Source organism: Seriola lalandi, unplaced genomic scaffold (assembly GCF_002814215.2).
Source record: "Seriola lalandi dorsalis isolate HSWRI2012SDOR001 ecotype SW California unplaced genomic scaffold, Sedor1 jcf7180002054062, whole genome shotgun sequence".
Lineage (NCBI taxonomy): Eukaryota > Metazoa > Chordata > Actinopteri > Carangiformes > Carangidae > Seriola > Seriola lalandi.
In genome coordinates this window covers 502,791-520,990 of record NW_019524615.1, presented here as the reverse complement: position 1 = coordinate 520,990, position 18,200 = coordinate 502,791, and the positions used below count along the sequence as shown (strand labels likewise).

The 18,200-nt window shown below is 41.9% G+C and overlaps 2 protein-coding genes across 2 annotated transcripts; one reads left to right on the top strand and one right to left on the bottom strand.

The window, feature by feature from the left end:
- The first annotated feature begins 376 nt into the window (after positions 1-376).
- ccdc12 (coiled-coil domain containing 12) lies at positions 377-7,968 on the top strand. The gene is made up of 7 exons (XM_023403108.2): positions 377-527; positions 3,346-3,419; positions 6,343-6,422; positions 6,601-6,662; positions 6,744-6,778; positions 6,899-6,975; positions 7,593-7,968. The coding sequence occupies exons 1-7, from the start codon at positions 444-446 to the stop codon at positions 7,670-7,672; spliced, it is 492 nt and encodes a 163-aa protein (XP_023258876.1). The 5' UTR covers positions 377-443; the 3' UTR covers positions 7,673-7,968.
- Positions 7,969-8,221: 253 nt separating this feature from the next.
- LOC111652750 (kinesin-like protein KIFC3) lies at positions 8,222-18,178 on the bottom strand. The gene is made up of 20 exons (XM_023403101.2): positions 17,747-18,178; positions 17,412-17,531; positions 17,081-17,177; positions 16,796-16,953; positions 16,416-16,668; positions 14,053-14,225; positions 13,391-13,456; positions 13,077-13,214; positions 12,770-12,967; positions 12,389-12,562; positions 11,592-11,739; positions 11,382-11,512; positions 11,171-11,282; positions 10,912-11,093; positions 10,727-10,831; positions 10,516-10,646; positions 10,294-10,414; positions 10,061-10,190; positions 9,524-9,753; positions 8,222-9,396 (listed from the first exon to the last, which is right to left on the bottom strand). The coding sequence occupies exons 2-20, from the start codon at positions 17,508-17,510 to the stop codon at positions 9,271-9,273; spliced, it is 2,772 nt and encodes a 923-aa protein (XP_023258869.1). The 5' UTR covers positions 17,511-17,531; positions 17,747-18,178; the 3' UTR covers positions 8,222-9,270.
- Positions 18,179-18,200: the final 22 nt, after the last annotated feature.

Sequence of the window (18,200 nt, the reverse complement as noted above, 5' to 3'; positions counted from 1 at the left end):
CTAACCAGGACCTGACAGTGTGACCATCAACAGGCGGGACAGTGTGACACTCTGTCCCATGTGTGATCTTTATTTACTTTAATATATAGGCCTGTTCACAGTCTATAAGTAGGTTTAAATAGGCTTTTAAAAAAAGCCCGTTAGCTACTGAAAGTTAAATCAATTGAAGCATTAGTCCATGTGCCAATACATCCAATAGCCCCCAACAGAAACTTATCTGTGCTTAAAATCTTCATAACCTAAAGATTTATTTTTAAATAATAATGTTTAAATTTCTATTAATCTAATCACTGATTTTGAAGGAATTAGTCAAACAAAACAAAACAATATCACATGATGAGGCAACAGGCCACTGCAATCGATGTGCTCGACGGTCGTTTTACATCCTCAGTCAGGACAACTAATGGATTTCAGAGAGAATTGAGCGGCGTGTAACGACAAACATGGAGCGAAATGTTGGGTCACTTCAGGAGCAGGCCCTCAAGAGAAAAGAGAGGCTAAAGGCACTAAGAGATAAACAACTTCATGTAAGTTACGTGTCTCGTGATGTTAAGCTTATGATAAATACAACATAGCCTGTAGAAAACGCGTCAAACTGTTAGTGAGGTAACGTTAGCCGACTTAGCTTGCAGCTAACGTTAGCACGGTTAATGTAGCAAATCGGTCTTAACCTAGGTTCGTTGATCTGTTGATGTGCAAAGAGATATTTAATCGATATCTAGTTCAAATTTACTTGCTATTAAAGTAGTAGTTGTAGTCATTAGTCATTCACTTTTGCCCATGGGGCCAATTTGCGAAGCTAACCTTTATGAGCTAATCATGTAGCAAAAGTTAATGTCTTCGTTTATAAAGTAATGTAAAGATCCTAATAAATTAGCATCCGTGGTTACCCTCTGTTTTGTGCCTGTACAGGTTTCATTGTGTTTATAACTTTGTTTTAACTGCCATGACAATGAAAATGCATCTCAGGTTTGATAAGGCCAGAATTGAAGTCATAATTCCTTGTATTTAAGACATTGAGTTGGTTGTTCTATAGTGCATTGAACAGTGAGGCCTTAATAACACGCTGGCCCAATCCCAATGTGCACCCCAAGCCCTATGCCCTGAACCCTCACAGACTTAATTGACATCACCTGGTGAGTGTTTGAGCGCGCGAGGCTGAAAATGGTACAAAGAGGAATGTGAAAGCACTTCTATCACGTTACCTTGATGATGCCAAAGCATTTGCATTCAATTGTGGGTTTGGGACTTTTGATTGTACATTTTTACTCCCTCCCTTTGCTCCCTGTTGGTAAGCAAAAAATACAATGTTGGATCAGATCTGGTCCATTTTGGGTATTTGGAGTTCATCATCATGTCATCATAGGACAAATAACTACACAGTTCTGGCTCTGAATCACCAGTGGGCTTTGTTTTTATACTGTCATTTACTGTCTTTGGTTATTCCCTCAGGCAAAGTCTGCAGAAATGCAGACTAATGGAAAGTGTGTATAAAGGGCTCAAAATGTCTGCTGGAGAGCCCTCATGTCCTTGATGGTTTGACAGTGGTAATGGCAATGGTAACTGCTGACTATCAGAGGTACAGAATAGACGGGGGCTGCAGGGATAAGAGCTCTGACCTTGTGTTTATGCAAGGAAATGTGTCTCTTGTTTGATATTTAATGAGGGATGTTTATCAGGTGTGAAAATAATCTGGGAAAGTCTGAGGTTATCAGTGAATTTCAACTAATCAGGTAATTTCTGAAGAATGTAACATTATATTTACAACTTTGTTTCAGTAATTAAAGTAGTAATTTCACTAAAGTGTTTTCCCACACAAGCCCAACAGAGTAGGATGTTTGAAAACGTCTTAACCATCTACGACATTGTGACGCTGAAAACAATAATAACTAACTGAAACCACCTGAAACTGAAAACACAATTATTGTGGTAGAAGGTGGAGAAATTTTACTAAAAAGACACAACTTTTACTTTTCTAAAGGAGGATTTGTAGGAAGTATGGAGATACCTCAGTTTCATGAACGATGCAGACAAAAAAAAACTATTAGAATCTGTTAAAAAGCACAGCAACACACAAAAAAAATGTCTACTGCGCTTCTCTGTGGCCATTACCACACACTAGACAGTTAAATCTAAAGCATGTGTAACAGTTGATTGACAGTTCTTATCAGTTATTATGGAAATTATATTGTATGCTTGGCTAATCTGTCCATGATAATTGTACAATATTACATTTTTATATCAACACACACCCTAGGTCTTGACCCACATATTCTGAGAGCAGGTTTTTGCACCTGAGCTTCAGTGGGGCTTCAGCAGGGCTCCTGCTATCTGTGTTGAAGTATGTGAACATCACACAGTTATTCTGCTCCGCGATGACATTGTTACAGTTATGAATCTGAATTGTTCTTGCAACAGGAAACCCTGTGCAATGTGTAAGCTGACTGCTTACACCGGAACATGTTTCACTAAGCTGTTGTTGAACAGAAGCATACTGGCTTGGCTAGCAACGTTTGATAAACGGCTGCTGACATTCCTGAAGCTTGGGGTTATTTTCTTTTTGTTCTGCACTTCAAGAATGAGTCAGTCCTCTGAATTGTTCTAGCAGGTGGACAGGAAGCCTCTTCAGGAAAATGTAAGATGGGAGGGGTTCGATATCCTTTGTTACAATTTCTCAAGGTCAACATTATGTTTTTTTTTTTCTGGATTTCTGCAAGTACATTTCATCATTTGTTCTCCCCATTGTTTACGCGTGTATAGTTTTGTGTAGGCCTCATTATGAAATGCTGTAAATGTTGTTCAGGTAGCATGTTAGCTTTTGTGGTTTTTACTGATAGTCCTGGAACATCTGGTCCAGGACTATCAGAACAGCAACCTGGTTTTCCTCATTTATTTGTTAGTTCCCAAAGTTCTTAAACTACACATCCTAAATAACATTGTGTTAGAAGTAATCAAGCTCAAAATGTAAATTTGTTATTTGACTCACAAATGATGGGCCAACACAAAACACTGATGTTTTATTATTTTGTTTTCCTATGTAAATTTTAGCCTGATGTATAAACTGTATCTTTAGTGTGCCAGATCTAAAATGGGCTAAAGCATACCTTACAAAACTTGTTTTAGGGTCATCTTGTAGGCTTTGTGTCATGCCACCATCACACTTCATGTCACCCTTGGTGTAAGCTTTGTAATAAGAACAAAACGGCTACAAACATTTTCTTTAAGTTATTATTTGTGGCAGAATACAGTATTAGATAGTTTAGTTTTAGTGCTGTTGTAGTGATGCTGTTGAATCCCATATAGTAGTCAAGTTACTTAAATGATTGTGTGATGATCTTCTAACAGGGGAGAGAGCAGGAAGATGGGGAGCCAGAGGAGAAAAAACCTTCATTAGAGGAGACTACGGAGGAGAGGCACAGGTTAGTTCATCACTCCACTTGTCCTTTTGTTTCTTTCATAAAGGCATGTGACAGTTTATTCACACCCTGTTGCTCGCCCCTTTTAGCTGAAGCTTTTTAAGCAGCACAAACGGAACTGAAACTGATATAGAAGTCCATCACCAGAACATTAATCTTTACCTTTATCTAACCACGATCTTCTTGTAACACAGAAAATGTGTCAGTGCAGGTCATGAATTGCAGTGTTTACACTGGGCTGGATCACAGCCTCGTGCTATTAGCTGCTCAAATATCCTGCAGCTCACTCAACTTTGTGTATTAGTCGGCAGGAAGAGCAGCCATCTTTCCTGTCCATTTTTCCATTGTTTATATTTAATGACTGTGCACTGACGGCACAGAGGGAGTGCCGCTGTATTTCCTCCAGTTCAACAGGACAGATCTCTGCTGGGAGAATGAAAATAGCAGCAGACGTTAAGAGTCCAATTTAGACATTTATCTGTGAAGAAAGAAAAGATCAGTGCTGAATGTACTGAATGTTTTTTTTAATCTGTGTTTTGCCAAGTTAAGAAACACATCTGTAGCAAGATGTGCCTGTAATGTATCTTGTGATTGGTATTAAAATTTGATGGCAGATCAAATTCCCAAACCAAGGCATGAAAGAACAAAATGATCAGCATGTTAGTCCTTAAGTTATTCCTATTTAAATTAGTGAAAGATTCACAGGTTTGAGATGTGAAAATAAATCTTGTGCAGAAAGGTTTTCAGCTCCCTGTTTGTTATACATTCCCTCAAGGCTATTCCACAAAAGGCCCCAACAGCACGATGCACCTTTTCCTGTTACATCTTGCAGGTGTTTTGGGGCTGCTGTTAGTAGATTTCATATCCTTGGAGGTGGCCAATAAGACAAAAGGAATTTCTAAAGCCTCTGAAATATTAAATTAGTACTTACAGTTTCTGTGGCTCTTGTAAATGGAAAGGCTGGAGTTATTTTTGCAGTGGTGAATGGGCCAGGTACCTTGATATCAGTGTAAACATTTGAGCACTCTGCTAAACCTCCTCCTCAGTCTCAGTTCGCTCTAAACATTTTGAGAGGGCTACACTTGGGTCAGTGCTCTGAATTTATCACTGGCTCTCTTTGATGCCACATTGTGCTTGAAGTGGAAATGTGTAAACACACTTGAAAGGTTTGGACGCATCAAATTGAGAGACAGTTAAGAAAAATAAAGGTAGGATGTCAAACATTGACACAGGATGGAAAATTTACACATCCAGTCTGTTAATCCTGTCTTTTGTCTTTGTGGCGGCACTTAAGATGACGATGTCATTCATTATTTGTGTGCCTGTCTGTGCCTTTAGTCTATAACAAAATATCTTGACATTTACTGACCAGGATGTCGTAAAAATTAAGTTTGAAAATCATCCAAATGATGGGGGTGACTTTCCTTGACCTTTTGCCTCACTCAATCCAGTTAAAAATGTTTTGCACAAGCACTACTTGTCCATTGCAATATCCATTTGCTGTGATCTCCATGGCCTTCATGATGTATCTTCTTGTTTACGATGACCCCTTGACTTTTCCTTTTGTGCCACAATTGTATAAGTAATGTCAAAATCATAAAGTTTGCACTACAACTTGCTCCTCAGAGGACAGTCGTCCATTTTTTCTTTTCTCTAACACTATCTTTAGGCTAAATGATCAGTTTTGTACAAATGACAAATAATGGCAAAATTGCAACTACATTAATGGAACCCTTTGTACAAGCACCAGCCTTATACCAAAAATATCCAAACATTATCCCGAATAATGTAGCCAAAGACTTCACTAAACACATCCATGCTTCCCGGAGGGAGAACCTTTTTTTAGTTTAGTATTTTGGGGCATTTTTATTAGAATGTTTGATAGTATTGAGGTGACAGAAAATGTGGAGAGAGAAGGGATGACATACAACCATGTTCCCCCTACCAGATTTGAAGCTAAAGTTGGCATAACCATTTAAATCATTTAATTCAAATTTGACACTCAAAAAAAGGTGATGTAATTTAGCTCTGTTGTTTACTACATTAGTTTTATTAAAGTAACAGTGTTTCAATTAAAGTCGTATTTTTATTGCACAGAAAATTTTCTCTACAGATAAGTGTTTTTTGTCATCATACAGCAGAGCTGTGTGTAGCTTTTAGACAAACAGAGTAGATGATAGACATTTTCAGGGGCATTTAAGTGGCATGAGAATTCAATTTAATGGTGAGATGGATAGAATGACATATTTCCCCACTAAAACAGTCTCTGGGAAATATTCAGGAGGCAGATAAAGCGAGGGAGAGATGTGTGGACTAAGAGTGGACCTTGGTCAACCACAGGCAGAACATGACTAGCATTCCTGCCCGTACCCATACAAGGCATCGGTCTGTCCATTGGCAGCAGGAGTGTGATGAATGTATCAAGAGTGTACACTCTCAAGCTTCATCACAAATCCATGTTAAGCTCACAACAGCTGATAACTCTCTTGGTGTGCGTTTAGTCAGACAATAGTTTACCTCTGCCTCTGGACTTTCTGTATAATCTGTAGAGATGTCAGTTAAGGCTTGCCAAAAATTCCTCTGTGCAGAGACGTGATGAAAGACTTGTAATTCAACATCAAGGAAAGAATTCCTCAGCTGTTAGCTGCTCTCCTCGGGTCTGTGCCCAGGAGCAGGTGGAACATGTTAATCAGACGTGTCCATAGGAATAAAGAGGGACATTATACCCGACCTCTTCTAGACATTAGATGTGCAGCTGTGCAGGGTTTGCAGATGGTCTTTTATGCTCCTTAATCTCTGGTGGAATATATTTGTCTACACTGCCACCTCCTGGACTGTCACAAGAGTGTGGGAAAACAGAATAAGAGAGATGTATCGTTTATAGCACTAAAACCAGACTCACTTTACTTTACATTTCTTTTGTCAGAGAGCTGAAGCTGAGGAATTACACCCCAGAGGATGAAGAGCTGAAGGAGAGGCAGGTGCCCAAAGCCAAACCAGCATCAGGTGAGAACTCTTTACACACAAACAAGCTTTGAAAAAACTTACCTCAGAGCCTTGTTAATATCATACATGGCCTCCAGGAAGGTCATAGCACATGACACCCCTTGAGTATTGCTCACAGATTCCTGCTGCTATTATCATACATGATTCATGACTGATGGCAACCTCTCTTGGTTTGCAGTGGAAGATAAAGTTAAAGACCAGTTAGAGGCAGCTAATCCAGAGCCCATCATTGAAGAAGTGGTGAGTAACTCCTTCGGTGTAAATGTGATTCATTTGTTGTTGCATCAGTGCCTGCTGTATTCAGTTGTTTTCTTTCCCCAGGATTTGGCCAACCTCGCCCCGAGAAAACCAGACTGGTAAGACCTTTTTTTTTTTTTTTTTTAATAAATTTCCAGTCGGTATTGTGCATAAAATCTTGGTCTAATCAAAGATAATTTGTTGCTGACTTTGTCTTTTGACTGTGATTCTGAATCGAGGGACCTGAAGCGCGACGTGGCAAAGAAACTGGAGAAGTTGGAGAGGAGAACACAGAGAGCCATCGCTGAGCTCATCCGTTAGTATTTCTTGTTTTATGTTTTTCTGTTTTATCACTGAATTCTCCTGACAGAAGAGACAACTGCGCCTGAGCTGGGCGTGAATTATTAGGCTAATTGCTTTGTGGTTTCCAGACTCCACAGAGGCTTGAAGTCACCTGATGACATCAACAGTCTGATTCCTCCACTGATGTGTGATCCACATTCTAAAAATAGGCACAAGCTTTCAGGAGATCACAAAACAGGTTTAACTGTAATAGGAGGTTTTCTCTGTGTGTCACATTGTTTATACTTGTTACCTTTTATTTACATGCTTGAAGAGTTGAGGTAACCATGTTCTTTTTGTTAACATAATAATCTAGTTCTTGAGTCATTGACTAACATTAAACAGATTATAGTGGCAAACAAACAGTCACTCCTTTCAGTTTAGTTTTTATCTTCTGTGCAAACTCAGACAGCAGTACAGCTATATACTGAGCCTGTACTGTCTGTGGGTGGAATATCATCACCATACTGGACTATTCTGTCGGCAGCTGGGATACTTGGTTAACAGGTGTCAGTGGTGCACGTTATCAACTCGTGATTGAAGGATGCAGTGAATGAGTGAGTCAGATGGACTGTGTTTGTGTGTGTCCAGGGGATCGTCTGCGAGGCAGTGAGGAGGAGTTGGCTGGAGCAGTGGGAGCAGTAGGAGTGGAGGAGGGCGACTCGGACTGAATCCAAGATGTAACTGTACAGTGTAAGACTATAGTGAATGAATGGAACACCACAATGATGGCCTGACTTTACTGGGACTGTACCATCACATCGGTGTCGTGCCTAGAGAGATGGCTGGTTTCATCGCTGCAGGGAGTAAATTTTCCTGTCAGGTCTTCATATACAAGTCCTACCTTGTATCACTGTATTATTACATATGAATATGTAGTAGTACATTATGTATATGTGGTTAATTGAGGTGCATTTTTAATGTAATTTTTGTATTTTCTCAAGTAAAATAATGTGACTTTTTCAAATACCTGATTATTATTTTTGAGTATTTTCCCTTTATGTGGAAAAATCAATTTAAAAACTTGGATTGATAAAATGCTTTTTTTCTATCAATCTAATTAAATACCTGACAAATCAAACCACTGCTATCATGCTGACAGAAAAATCATCAATATCTTCATAAAGATAAATTGCCGGAATGGCAATGGAATTTGAACTATGAACTCCACAGTTTCGTGGCATGATCAATCATTCGTCCAATAAGAGAAAAAAGACACATTTCAAATACATCGTGTTTATTCAGAAAGTTATCTGAAAATTGACTCTAATCATCATGAAATGACCTGCATGGTAGTTACTGCAACATTAATGTCTTGCTACACTTGAATCAAGTTAGTTTTGATTCAGTGGGTGATAAATAGAGGAATGATGATGAACAGATAACAATAAGCTGTTTCTGGTATGACATTCACTAGTGATATCTATTGCAAGCACCTAAATACCTGTTCTGAACTGAAACACTCCTTTCACAATAAAGTGCATCTTCTGTCCACATAGGCCCAAGCAGTCTCCTCAATAAGGAGGATATTGCACAGTTCATTATATTACCAGTCTAGGACAAAGGCCACCCACTCCCTTCAACGACTTTCCTCTTTACTCAAAAGGCAAATTGTCAAGTCTCAAAAGAGAAACAGAAAGAATTCAATCACTATTTTTCTGAAGTTCACAAAAACTACACAAATATGTGATGTCAGTGTCACGGAAATGCCTGTACTTTTGCTACAAAACAGATTCTCCTACACACTAAAACCTTCAAAAATATACAACATTGGACATGAATCTCACAAACTACAGACATTTATAGCAAGATGATTAATACTGCAAAAACGGAAGTGTTGATATTGTGGCGCTGTAAGCTTACTAAACCTGTCTGGACATGATGCTGCTCTAAACACTGGTGATCATGGAGGATATGGTATATCCTGGATTTTGGTATTTAATACAAAGAAACTGAGATACTGTAGTTCAAGGAAGCATCAAATCTTACACCGTGGGGGGAGTCAGAGGTTGTTTTGGCACTGCATGCAGATTATCTAACAATAAAGGGTTATCATGTGTCGGAAGCGGAAAATGGCAAAGTGGAGGCCAATATCCTAAGTACCTAACCTCAATCACAGGTCGTCATTTATGTGCCACACAGACCTCCACAGATTTAGCCCTTGAGCAGCATTGCTGTTGATCTTGTTGAACTGTAGCTCTATGATTCATTGGTAGGGTGGGTGATAATCTGACGGCTGCAGTCATGGCTCCCTGGTGATTTGAGGCTGTCAGTCGCACTGCCCTCCACCAGATTCGATCTTCCTGGCTGCAGGGCCCAGTTCCACCTTGCACACCCTCTGGGCAAACTTCAATGAGCACAATGTCTCTCCCACATTACTCTCCAGAGCAGACACCTTTAGCAGAGAAGTTGAAACAAGATGTCTCACAACAAGCATCGACAAAGATGTCAAATGTGGTGTACTGAAAATATGTCATACTTCTCAGGCTGAAAATCTAAAAAATCTGGAGGAGTAATCTTACCTGCACCACCATGACAGTCTTGCTGCCTTTGCCCAGAGAGTCTTGTAATAAGTATGTAAGGCGGGAGTTCCTGAAAGGGATGTGAGTCTGCCGAGCCCTCAGTGCCTGAATTACATCCCCCAGTGCCAGCAGAGAGCGGTTAATATTCTGGGCCTCCTTCAGCCTCTCTCCCTCTGCACCAGACTTGCATACTCTCTCTGAGCCGGCCAGGTCCACCAGGTTCAGCTTGCCTAAGGGAAAAAAAAAAAAAAAGTAAACAGAGTAATGGATGAAATGATGAAGACGGCCATCTCTGGATGCTTATGCGCCTGACTGAATCCTAATCAGAAGCTGTGTTTTGCTTTCTCATCCTGCTTTCACTCTCAACCTCTCTCTTGATTCAACATTATGACTAATAGCTAGACTGCCCTCAGCTTTATTACAACAGAGAGGCATTCGATGAGGAATACCAAGTATGATTCAAACTTACAGCAGGAACTTGTATTGGGCATTTGAAACACTTTTTATGTAAGAAGAGACAATGCATGTGCAACTGACCGGTGGTTTTGGACCCTGTGGCGAGGTCAGTGCCCTGAACCGTGATGCAGAGCAGAGCATGGGAGCGGGAGCTGTGCTGGTTCATCTGAGTGCCAAAGGTGATCCTGTTTCTTCGTGCTGTGGCTAAAATCTGCTCCAACACAAGAATATTGAGCCTCAATGTTATGATTTGCTCCAACAGTGAACAATATTCATCAAATGATAACAGCACGGGCTCTTTCCAAACATGTCACCTTCTTAATGTGCTGAAAGCTCTTGACTTCGACGACCCTGAGGCCCGGCACATGCAGCTGTCCTGTTCCGTCCGGGTTGATCTTTATGTCCAGTTTTTCTCCGTCCTTACTCAGCAGGTCTCTGGGAAACAAAATGTAACACAGACAATAAAACGACCACTTTCTTTTTGCTCAAAATAATATTGCAGGCTAAATGCTTATCTAAAGAAAAGAGTAGCTTACCTTAGCACCTCGTTGTAAATCTCCACGGAACTGACAGTGACGGTGTAAGACCACATGTCCTTCCTCTCCTCGATCTCACTGAAGAGATGTTTCAGTGCTCGCTGGTTGATGCCTGGGTTCTCCACACTGCCCTGAAAAATCACATGATACTTAGCCTGCAACCTATATTACAGACCATCACTCTATGGCGACAGTTAACCGGAGAGTATACCTCCATGGTGTAGGTCTTTCCAGAGCCAGTCTGTCCGTATGCAAATATGCAGACATGGTAGCCATCGATGCAGGACGTCACAAGAGGTTCAATCTCCTGAAAGACCTGGCGGAAGCAAATAAAGGGTTAGAGTTCTTGTTACGCTTATATTTCCTTCGTGCTCATACACTGTTCATTTTCACTACCTCTTCCTGCGTGGCCTGAGGGTGGAAGACCTTGTCCAGTTCAAAGATACGACCCTTCCCTTTGTTCAGCACAGTGAGGGAGGACTCGTTGTTGGGGTCTGCCGTCACCACCTCAGACTGGCCCTCCTCATGCTGGTCCTCCTTCAGCACGGGCTTCACGCGACACAGCACACGGATGTTGCCTAAAAACAGAGGGGTCCAGTCAGTGACACGTTTTATATCTTCTGCAGTGAATTTATATTTCTTCTTCTGTGCATACCTTTAAGCTCCACCAGCTGTTCATGGTACTTCCTGCGCAGTGCAACTTCTTTCCTATATTTCTCCAGAAGATCTTTGTTGGCTTCGGACATCTCACTGATAGCTGCTGTAATCTGCCACAGACATAAAACAGTAAAAAAAAAACAAAAAAACGTTTTACTAGGCTTGTTGATTTGTTTGGACGTCTGTCTCCTAAACACAGCAGTACACACCTGTTTTTTTGCATCATTTATAGCTGCTCCGTAAAAGTCTGAGAAGTTTCGAACTTGGCTCCTCAGACTGGCGTAGTCTGTCTTCATGGAGCGTAAAGTCGGTGGGAGGGCCGTCAGACGCTTCTGCAAGCCTGAAAAATACAGTTTTCTTTTTCTTGTGCATAGAAACCAATATATCTTTCTTTGCTGATTTAATTATGTGTAACTCACCGAAGAATTGGTCCTGCAGGTTCTGAAAGTGTTCTGCTGAGCAGCTAGCCGCAGCCTTCACAGCCTCCTCCTTCCTCTCCTCCAAATGGCCAATCTCTTTCAGCAGTTCCTCTCTCAGTTTACTGATTTCTCGCTCATATGCTGCAATCTGTAAAAGGTTCAGCGCAGCAATTTGTCAATCTGTCAGCTAGACGTGTCCAATCTGTGCAGGTTCTGCTCTATAATGAGTTCATCTGTCAATGAAACTGATCCAGGTTGTGAATTTCCAACAGTGAAGTGAAAAATCTCTCCTGCCTTCTGATCATCTTTTCTCTAAAAAAAACAGGGGGGGGGGGTGTTTATCCCGGCCGACTGTGTCTCTTTCAAATGTTTTTTTAACCAGAGTTGATGTTGATGGCATCAGGATTTCATCATCTGGGATTTGTTGCCAGTTTCCTTGCCTTTTAATGGCCAGCAGCCAAGAATAATAATTCGTGTACTGATGGATTTTTATTTATTATTGTGGAGCATTATTGTCATGTGATTCACCTTAAGATTTATGTACATTAATTTCATGCTTGAGATATGTTCAAAAACAAGTGTTAACTTCTAAAAACACAGGTAATAAAGTATATAATATATAAGTCAGTTTAATCTGCCTGAGAGAGAGAGAGAGAGAGAGAGAGAGAGAGAGAGAGAGAGAGAGAGAGAGAGAGAGAGAGAGAGAGAGATTTTGTGCATACAACTGTGCACTTCAAAGCAGATATGACAGATAAGTATTCACAGCAAACTAGTTTAGCGTGAATACTGTTTGTTACCTTGTGCTGCAGATTACAGCTATATTCATCAGACTTCCTGATTTGCTCCTCCAGCTGTTTGCACCGCATATTCTGATTGGACAGCTTTTCAGACAGCAGCTCGTTCTTCTGTCTGGCTTTAGTCAGCTGCTTTAGTGTGGCAGGTGATTCCACCTCCACAGTCTGGGTGACATACTGGGAAAGAAAAAAAAAAAAAAACATCTGATTGTCATCTTTTCTAAAAATATATAGTACAAAAGAGGAGGCTCCTTTATTACTAATGCTGGTGTGTTTCCAGCTAACAAATATCTATATTCAAATCTCTCTAATTAGCTGTTGTAGATCAAAAGCCACTCTTTAATATTCAAACCAATTTAAAAAACACTTTCGTATTTGAATTACCTTCACCAGTGGCTCCTTTCCTCTCTCTCTGTCCAACTCCAGCTGCAGCTCCCTCACTCTATCCTCTCGTTTCCTCAGCTCCTCTCCTCTCCTCCACTCGCTCTGTTCGCTCTGTCGCTCCAGTTGTGACAGCTGCTCAGCACGTTGTTGTAGGGAGATCTCCAGCTGCTGCACTCTGCTGCGGAGGTTCTCGTTTTCCTAGCAGGGCATAGAAAACAAAGTCAATTACAGGTATTTGTGTATGCAGTTGCTAATGGTTGCCTTGGTAGCACATCAGCGAGCTCCCAGCTGTGCGGGCGCGTCTCACCTTGATGAGCATGGTGCTGGACTGGGAGGGGATGGCTGACAGCTGCTGCAGGAGGCCTTGAGTGACGCTCAGGCTTTGTTTCAGACTCTCGTTCTCCGCTGACAGACACAGCACTCGCTTCTCTGAGTCTGTGGCCCCCTGAGGAAATATAATATAAGGTTGAATTCCAGCATTAAAAACAAGACATGCTGACCCTTCTTTGGCATTTTTACAGCACTATTTTCAATTCTGTGTGTTTGGGAATACACTGTGGCAGTCTTGCTGATGATGTGGAAAGTGACAGAGTCATTAAATCAACAGAGCACAGCGCTTACAGTGGCAGTTCTCAGTCTCGACAGCTCCTCCTCACGCTCCTCTATGCAGCTCTTCAGCTCATCAATCTGTGCGAGAAATAGAACAGTTAAAAGTTTACTAAAACAGGTCTGATCTGAGAATATAGACATGTTTGACTCCCGATTTCATTCAATCATTTGTAGCAGAATGTGAAGTTATATAATTCTGCTATTTCTTATTCAAGGTTTAAACAGGAATAGATAGATGTAGATACCTTGCCAAAACGGCAGTGTAGATTACACAGAGTCACATAAAAAATTCACAGCATTCACATATATGCACAATAACACACAACTTGAAAGGCATAATGTATTTATGAAGACATGCATGTACAGAAAATGTGTCCACAAGACGGAAATGATGACATCTTCTCTTCCGCAATACTTACAGCCATTGGCGACTCCAAAGTGCCCATAGGTGATGATAATGCCCATAGATGTGACTGTGAGCGTGACTGATTGTTTGTCTCTGTATGTCGGCCCTGTGATGGACTGGCAACCTGTCCAGGGTGTACCCCGCCCTTGCCCAGTATCAACTGGGATTGGCTCCAGTCCCCCGCGACCCCATAAGGATAAGCGGTATAGATAATGGATGGATGGATGGATGGATTCAACTTTGGGGATTTAACAAATATGCTGCCTACCTGCTGCTGAAAGGCCTGTATGCGAGAGTGTCGGTCTTTTTCCTTCTGTTCCAGCTGTGAGTGCAGCAGACGCAGCTCTCCTCTCAGCTTACTCCTCTCACCCTGCAGGCCGTACAGAGACTCCACCAGCTGGTGAACCCCAGCCTGTGCCCCTGCATCACTGCTGGACTCACCTGGAGGACATAAATAGAGACTATCTTCATCATCATCATCATCATCATCATCATCACCAGTCTAAATGCTGGCTGCGTCAAAATCAGCAAAAAAAAATAATTCTAAAATTTTGGACCCATATTCACATTAGATCACCCACAAATAGATCCAACCAATATCCTCAGAACTTCCTCTGACCTGTTTTCTATATGTAGGCTTTTCAGTTAAGGCCACTTTCCAGAGTATGCTTGAATGCTTGTGAGTGTGTGTAATATTAATGAACATTAAGTATGCACTTAAACACGCCATCTAGTTACTTTTCATTGCAGTTAAGTTAGCATTATCATTGCTGTGTTTCCACTCTGGAGTCTCCGGGGCAAGTCTAAAGACCTGTATGGCTATCACGTGCAGCCTGTCTCAAGTGCAGAACCAAGATTCACATTTAGAAGACGCTTCAACCTGCTAAACCTCTTCTGTTGTTCCACAGGAACCTCCTCCATTTTAATCACTTTTCTCCACCTCAATGATTTATCAGGCACTGTCACCTTTGATTTTCATAGCAGGGAATTATGTTAATTTCACTAACACGGCGTGTCAGGTTTGCTGTGTCACAGTGGTGCAGGGAGAGGTGGTGATGCCAGGAAGAAGAAAAAAAATACAGGGAGAGGCTAAAGCTGTGAATCAGGAGTGCTGATAGAAACGTGCTTGCAAGAAACGTGAAAAGTCTGAGCTGTTCTAGTCTGCAGAGGCACTGAGATAGCTTTGTAAATTTTAAAACAGCAGCTCGAACACAATGAACAACATAATGATAAAGATAAAAGAGGAAGCTTAACATTTTTTTTTTACATTCTTGACAAATGACCAGTGAATGGAGCATTAGCCATTCATTCTAAAAGCTTAAATACTGAATAGAAGATTTAAAAAAAAAAAAAAAACCCAAATAAACAGGCAAATGGTGCTCGTGATGGAAATACTGCACATCTGAAAATACACAGGAACACTCCTCCACTTAGACCTGCACGTTGCCTTACAGAAAACAAACAAAGCCAACAGCCTTGTAACCCTGGGACATGGACCCCCGGCTATTTTTAGTCCAACACGAGAACACGTGGCGCCAAGCATGTGCCAGACCTCGTAAGTGCATTTGCAAGGAATAAAACAGTACTTACAGCCATGTTTTATTCACGACAGAGAGCCAGAGTCACTATCCAAATACCACACACTCATGTGTCACACGGGCATTTATCTTTGTCCTGCACACGATTGAGTGTCAGTGTGCTTTAAAGACACCCACTCGCTGAGATGTATATGGCCCGGTCTGGTTATGATGCATGCTGTCATACATATTGACACATTTCAGACTCTATCGGTCAGCCTGAGGAAAGGAAATCTGATCTGTCTACAGCTTCATGGAGGCATGCACTTGTTAACATGCTCAACATATGCACAGCAAAGTGATGCGCAGCCGAGAGTGGAGCCGAAGCTTTGTCTAATCTGCTCTGAGGTTAAGCAAACACCTGGTCAAGTCTGAGATACAGCAGATACAAACATCGAAAGCTTTGAGGTCAGCTGGACAGTGTTAGTCTGGCCTCTGTGATGTCACCAATGCCAACTTGACTTACACCACCACCCACACAAATCTAATCAGCCTCCTCCCTTTTATTAAAAGATGTACAGTGTGTCCCCAGTTGAAAAAAAATCTAATCTTGGGTGAGCCAGCAACGGAAAAAGCCAGTCATTGGACATTGACGTGAATTACGTCTTCAAAACTGATTACTCCCATGATATTAGATCTTCTCAAATCCACAGTCATGGAAAATGACTGGATTTCCACCAATGTAAATAAGACCACAGATCGCTTTTGTATATATTACATAACCCACTGGATATACACCTACTATGATGAGCATGTGACCTTCTGTATTCATTGTCCTCCTAATGCATCTTCCTCCATCCATCAGATGATCTCATCCAAGCTGTGTCATAACATTAATCTCGCTTTGGACCATTTCTGCTCTTTTCACACCAACCAATCAGTGCAGTTATTAAAACAGCACTACGACCTCAACCTCTGTGTTTTTCCATCTTCCTCACACCCACCGCCTGGGAAAACCTCTTTCTTGCACCTTAATTTCACCCTCCCCCATCCCCTCTTTCCTCTCTCTCTCTCCTCCCCCTCCTTCTCTCTGACCCTTCTCCTCCTCCCTCACCCTCGCTCAGTGGGCTGAGGGTCTGCTGATGGCTGATGGCCTCCTCCAGGCTGCTGATGATGCTGTTCTTGTCCCTGAGGCGCTGGCGGTAGGAGGCTCGCAGGGCCTTCATCTGCCGGCGGTGCTGGACACGGTGTCTCTTCAGCTGGACCCGGTACTGGTCGGCCTGCTGCTGCAGCTGCTGGAAGTGAGAGTACTGCTCCAGAAAACTCAGCAAGTGGGACATCACCGCCACCAGGGGAGAATCTGCCAGCTGGGCAGTAAAGACAGCGCGCCACACACACACACACACACAAAAAGTTTAATGACACTGCAGATGCTCCTATTTGGGGAAGTGTGAGTTTATATTCCTGCATCAGGTGATGACACAGTTTTGCTACCTTTCCTGTTGTTTCCAGCTGAACTTGTGAGGCCCTCCTCCTCTCAGCCTCCTGTTTGAAGGACAAAAAGGCAGCCAGAGGAGTGCAAGCTGGGATGTCGGGGCCATCTTCCTCATCTTCATCACTCGGGGACATTTCATCACTGTCACTGCTACTGCCTGGATGACAACAAGACACATCAACGACAAAGAGTAATGGGATGTATGCACTAACAGAAAATATCCATATCACACATCATAGAACAGCCTTTACATTGTTCTATAAATACGCTATCTGAGCACTCACTTGATTCACTAAGCTGAGCACAAGCTTTTTTCCCCATTTTGGGGGTGTGGCCATCTCTCCTCCTGCTCCCTGTTTCCATGGAAACAGGTCCTGGCTCCTGAGTACAGCATCATAGATGAGGGTCAGACATGCACAACATATTTACAGATTGCATACATAGAAATGCGCACAATTACATGCAATGACGCTCCCAATGTGGAGATCTTTTATAAGGGAGCCTATAAATCTTTTTTTTGTTCTCGCGTAGTAGGTAACGCATGCATGTTCCCCATAAAAAAATGTTTTGCCGACAAAGGACCCCCGAAGCTGGACATGATGTGGCTAGACATACATCTGAGGAAGCTCCACATGCTCCCTCCAATGCCTCTTCCTCTTCCCTCTTAAAGACAGTGTAGAAGATGTAGACTAAAAGGGAGTAGAAGGCGTACATCTCCACACCATCCAAGAGTCCCTGTAAATGACACAATGTTCACGTTCAAGTCTGTCATGCAGCAGTAAAGGAAAAACAAAAATATTTTTTTACCTAGCTATTACTATAAAACTCAAGTTTTAATGATAATCAAATGATGCATGAAGGTAACACTGGTCTCAATACACCAGGACCTCTTTTGTTTCTATTTTAACTGTCACTCTAGTCCATCATGCAAAATGCTTTATCTTCTTTACCTTATCACATATCTTCTCTTAGGTGATGACAATTTGGCATTCTCATCATTTGTATTCCTCTTTCGCAGTCCATCTGTGTTGTCAATGACAAATCTTCCCATGCATCCCTTTTCCTCAGAGCTGCAACAGCATCCCAGTGCTGTGTGCAGCTCCTGTGTGGCTCCCTCTCAACCGTTCTCTCTCTCCTCCCCTTTCTCCTCCTTCTCCTCCTCCTCCACTTTGCTCCATCCACAGGCTGCAGCTGCATGTGAGCATGCTCACTGCAGTTTCCTGCTCCGCTGCAGTGGTGGAGTGAAAAATATGGAGTATGGAGACTGATTGGGCTGCTGATACCAGCAGCCTGAGACAGAGGTGGGTGAGATGTGCCAGGTTCCAGGTGATGATGACAATGATGATGTTGCACTTGCAAATATTGATGCATTGCATGAAGATGAAGGACTTTAAGTGGCACAGT

Bases quoted from the DNA above. Each gene is read 5' to 3' on its own strand.
- ccdc12 (XM_023403108.2), top strand. From the start codon at position 444: ATGGAGCGAAATGTTGGGTCACTTCAGGAGCAGGCCCTCAAGAGAAAA. The intron at 528-3,345 runs GTAAGTTACGTG...ATCTTCTAACAG, and splicing joins TAAGAGATAAACAACTTCAT to GGGAGAGAGCAGGAAGATGG. The intron at 3,420-6,342 runs GTTAGTTCATCA...TTCTTTTGTCAG, and splicing joins ACTACGGAGGAGAGGCACAG to AGAGCTGAAGCTGAGGAATT.
- LOC111652750 (XM_023403101.2), bottom strand. From the start codon at position 17,510: ATGTACGCCTTCTACTCCCTTTTAGTCTACATCTTCTACACTGTCTTT. The intron at 11,283-11,381 runs GTGTGTACTGCT...TGTCTGTGGCAG, and splicing joins TAAATGATGCAAAAAAACAG to ATTACAGCAGCTATCAGTGA. The intron at 9,754-10,060 runs GTCAGTTGCACA...TTTTTCCCTTAG, and splicing joins CACAGGGTCCAAAACCACCG to GCAAGCTGAACCTGGTGGAC.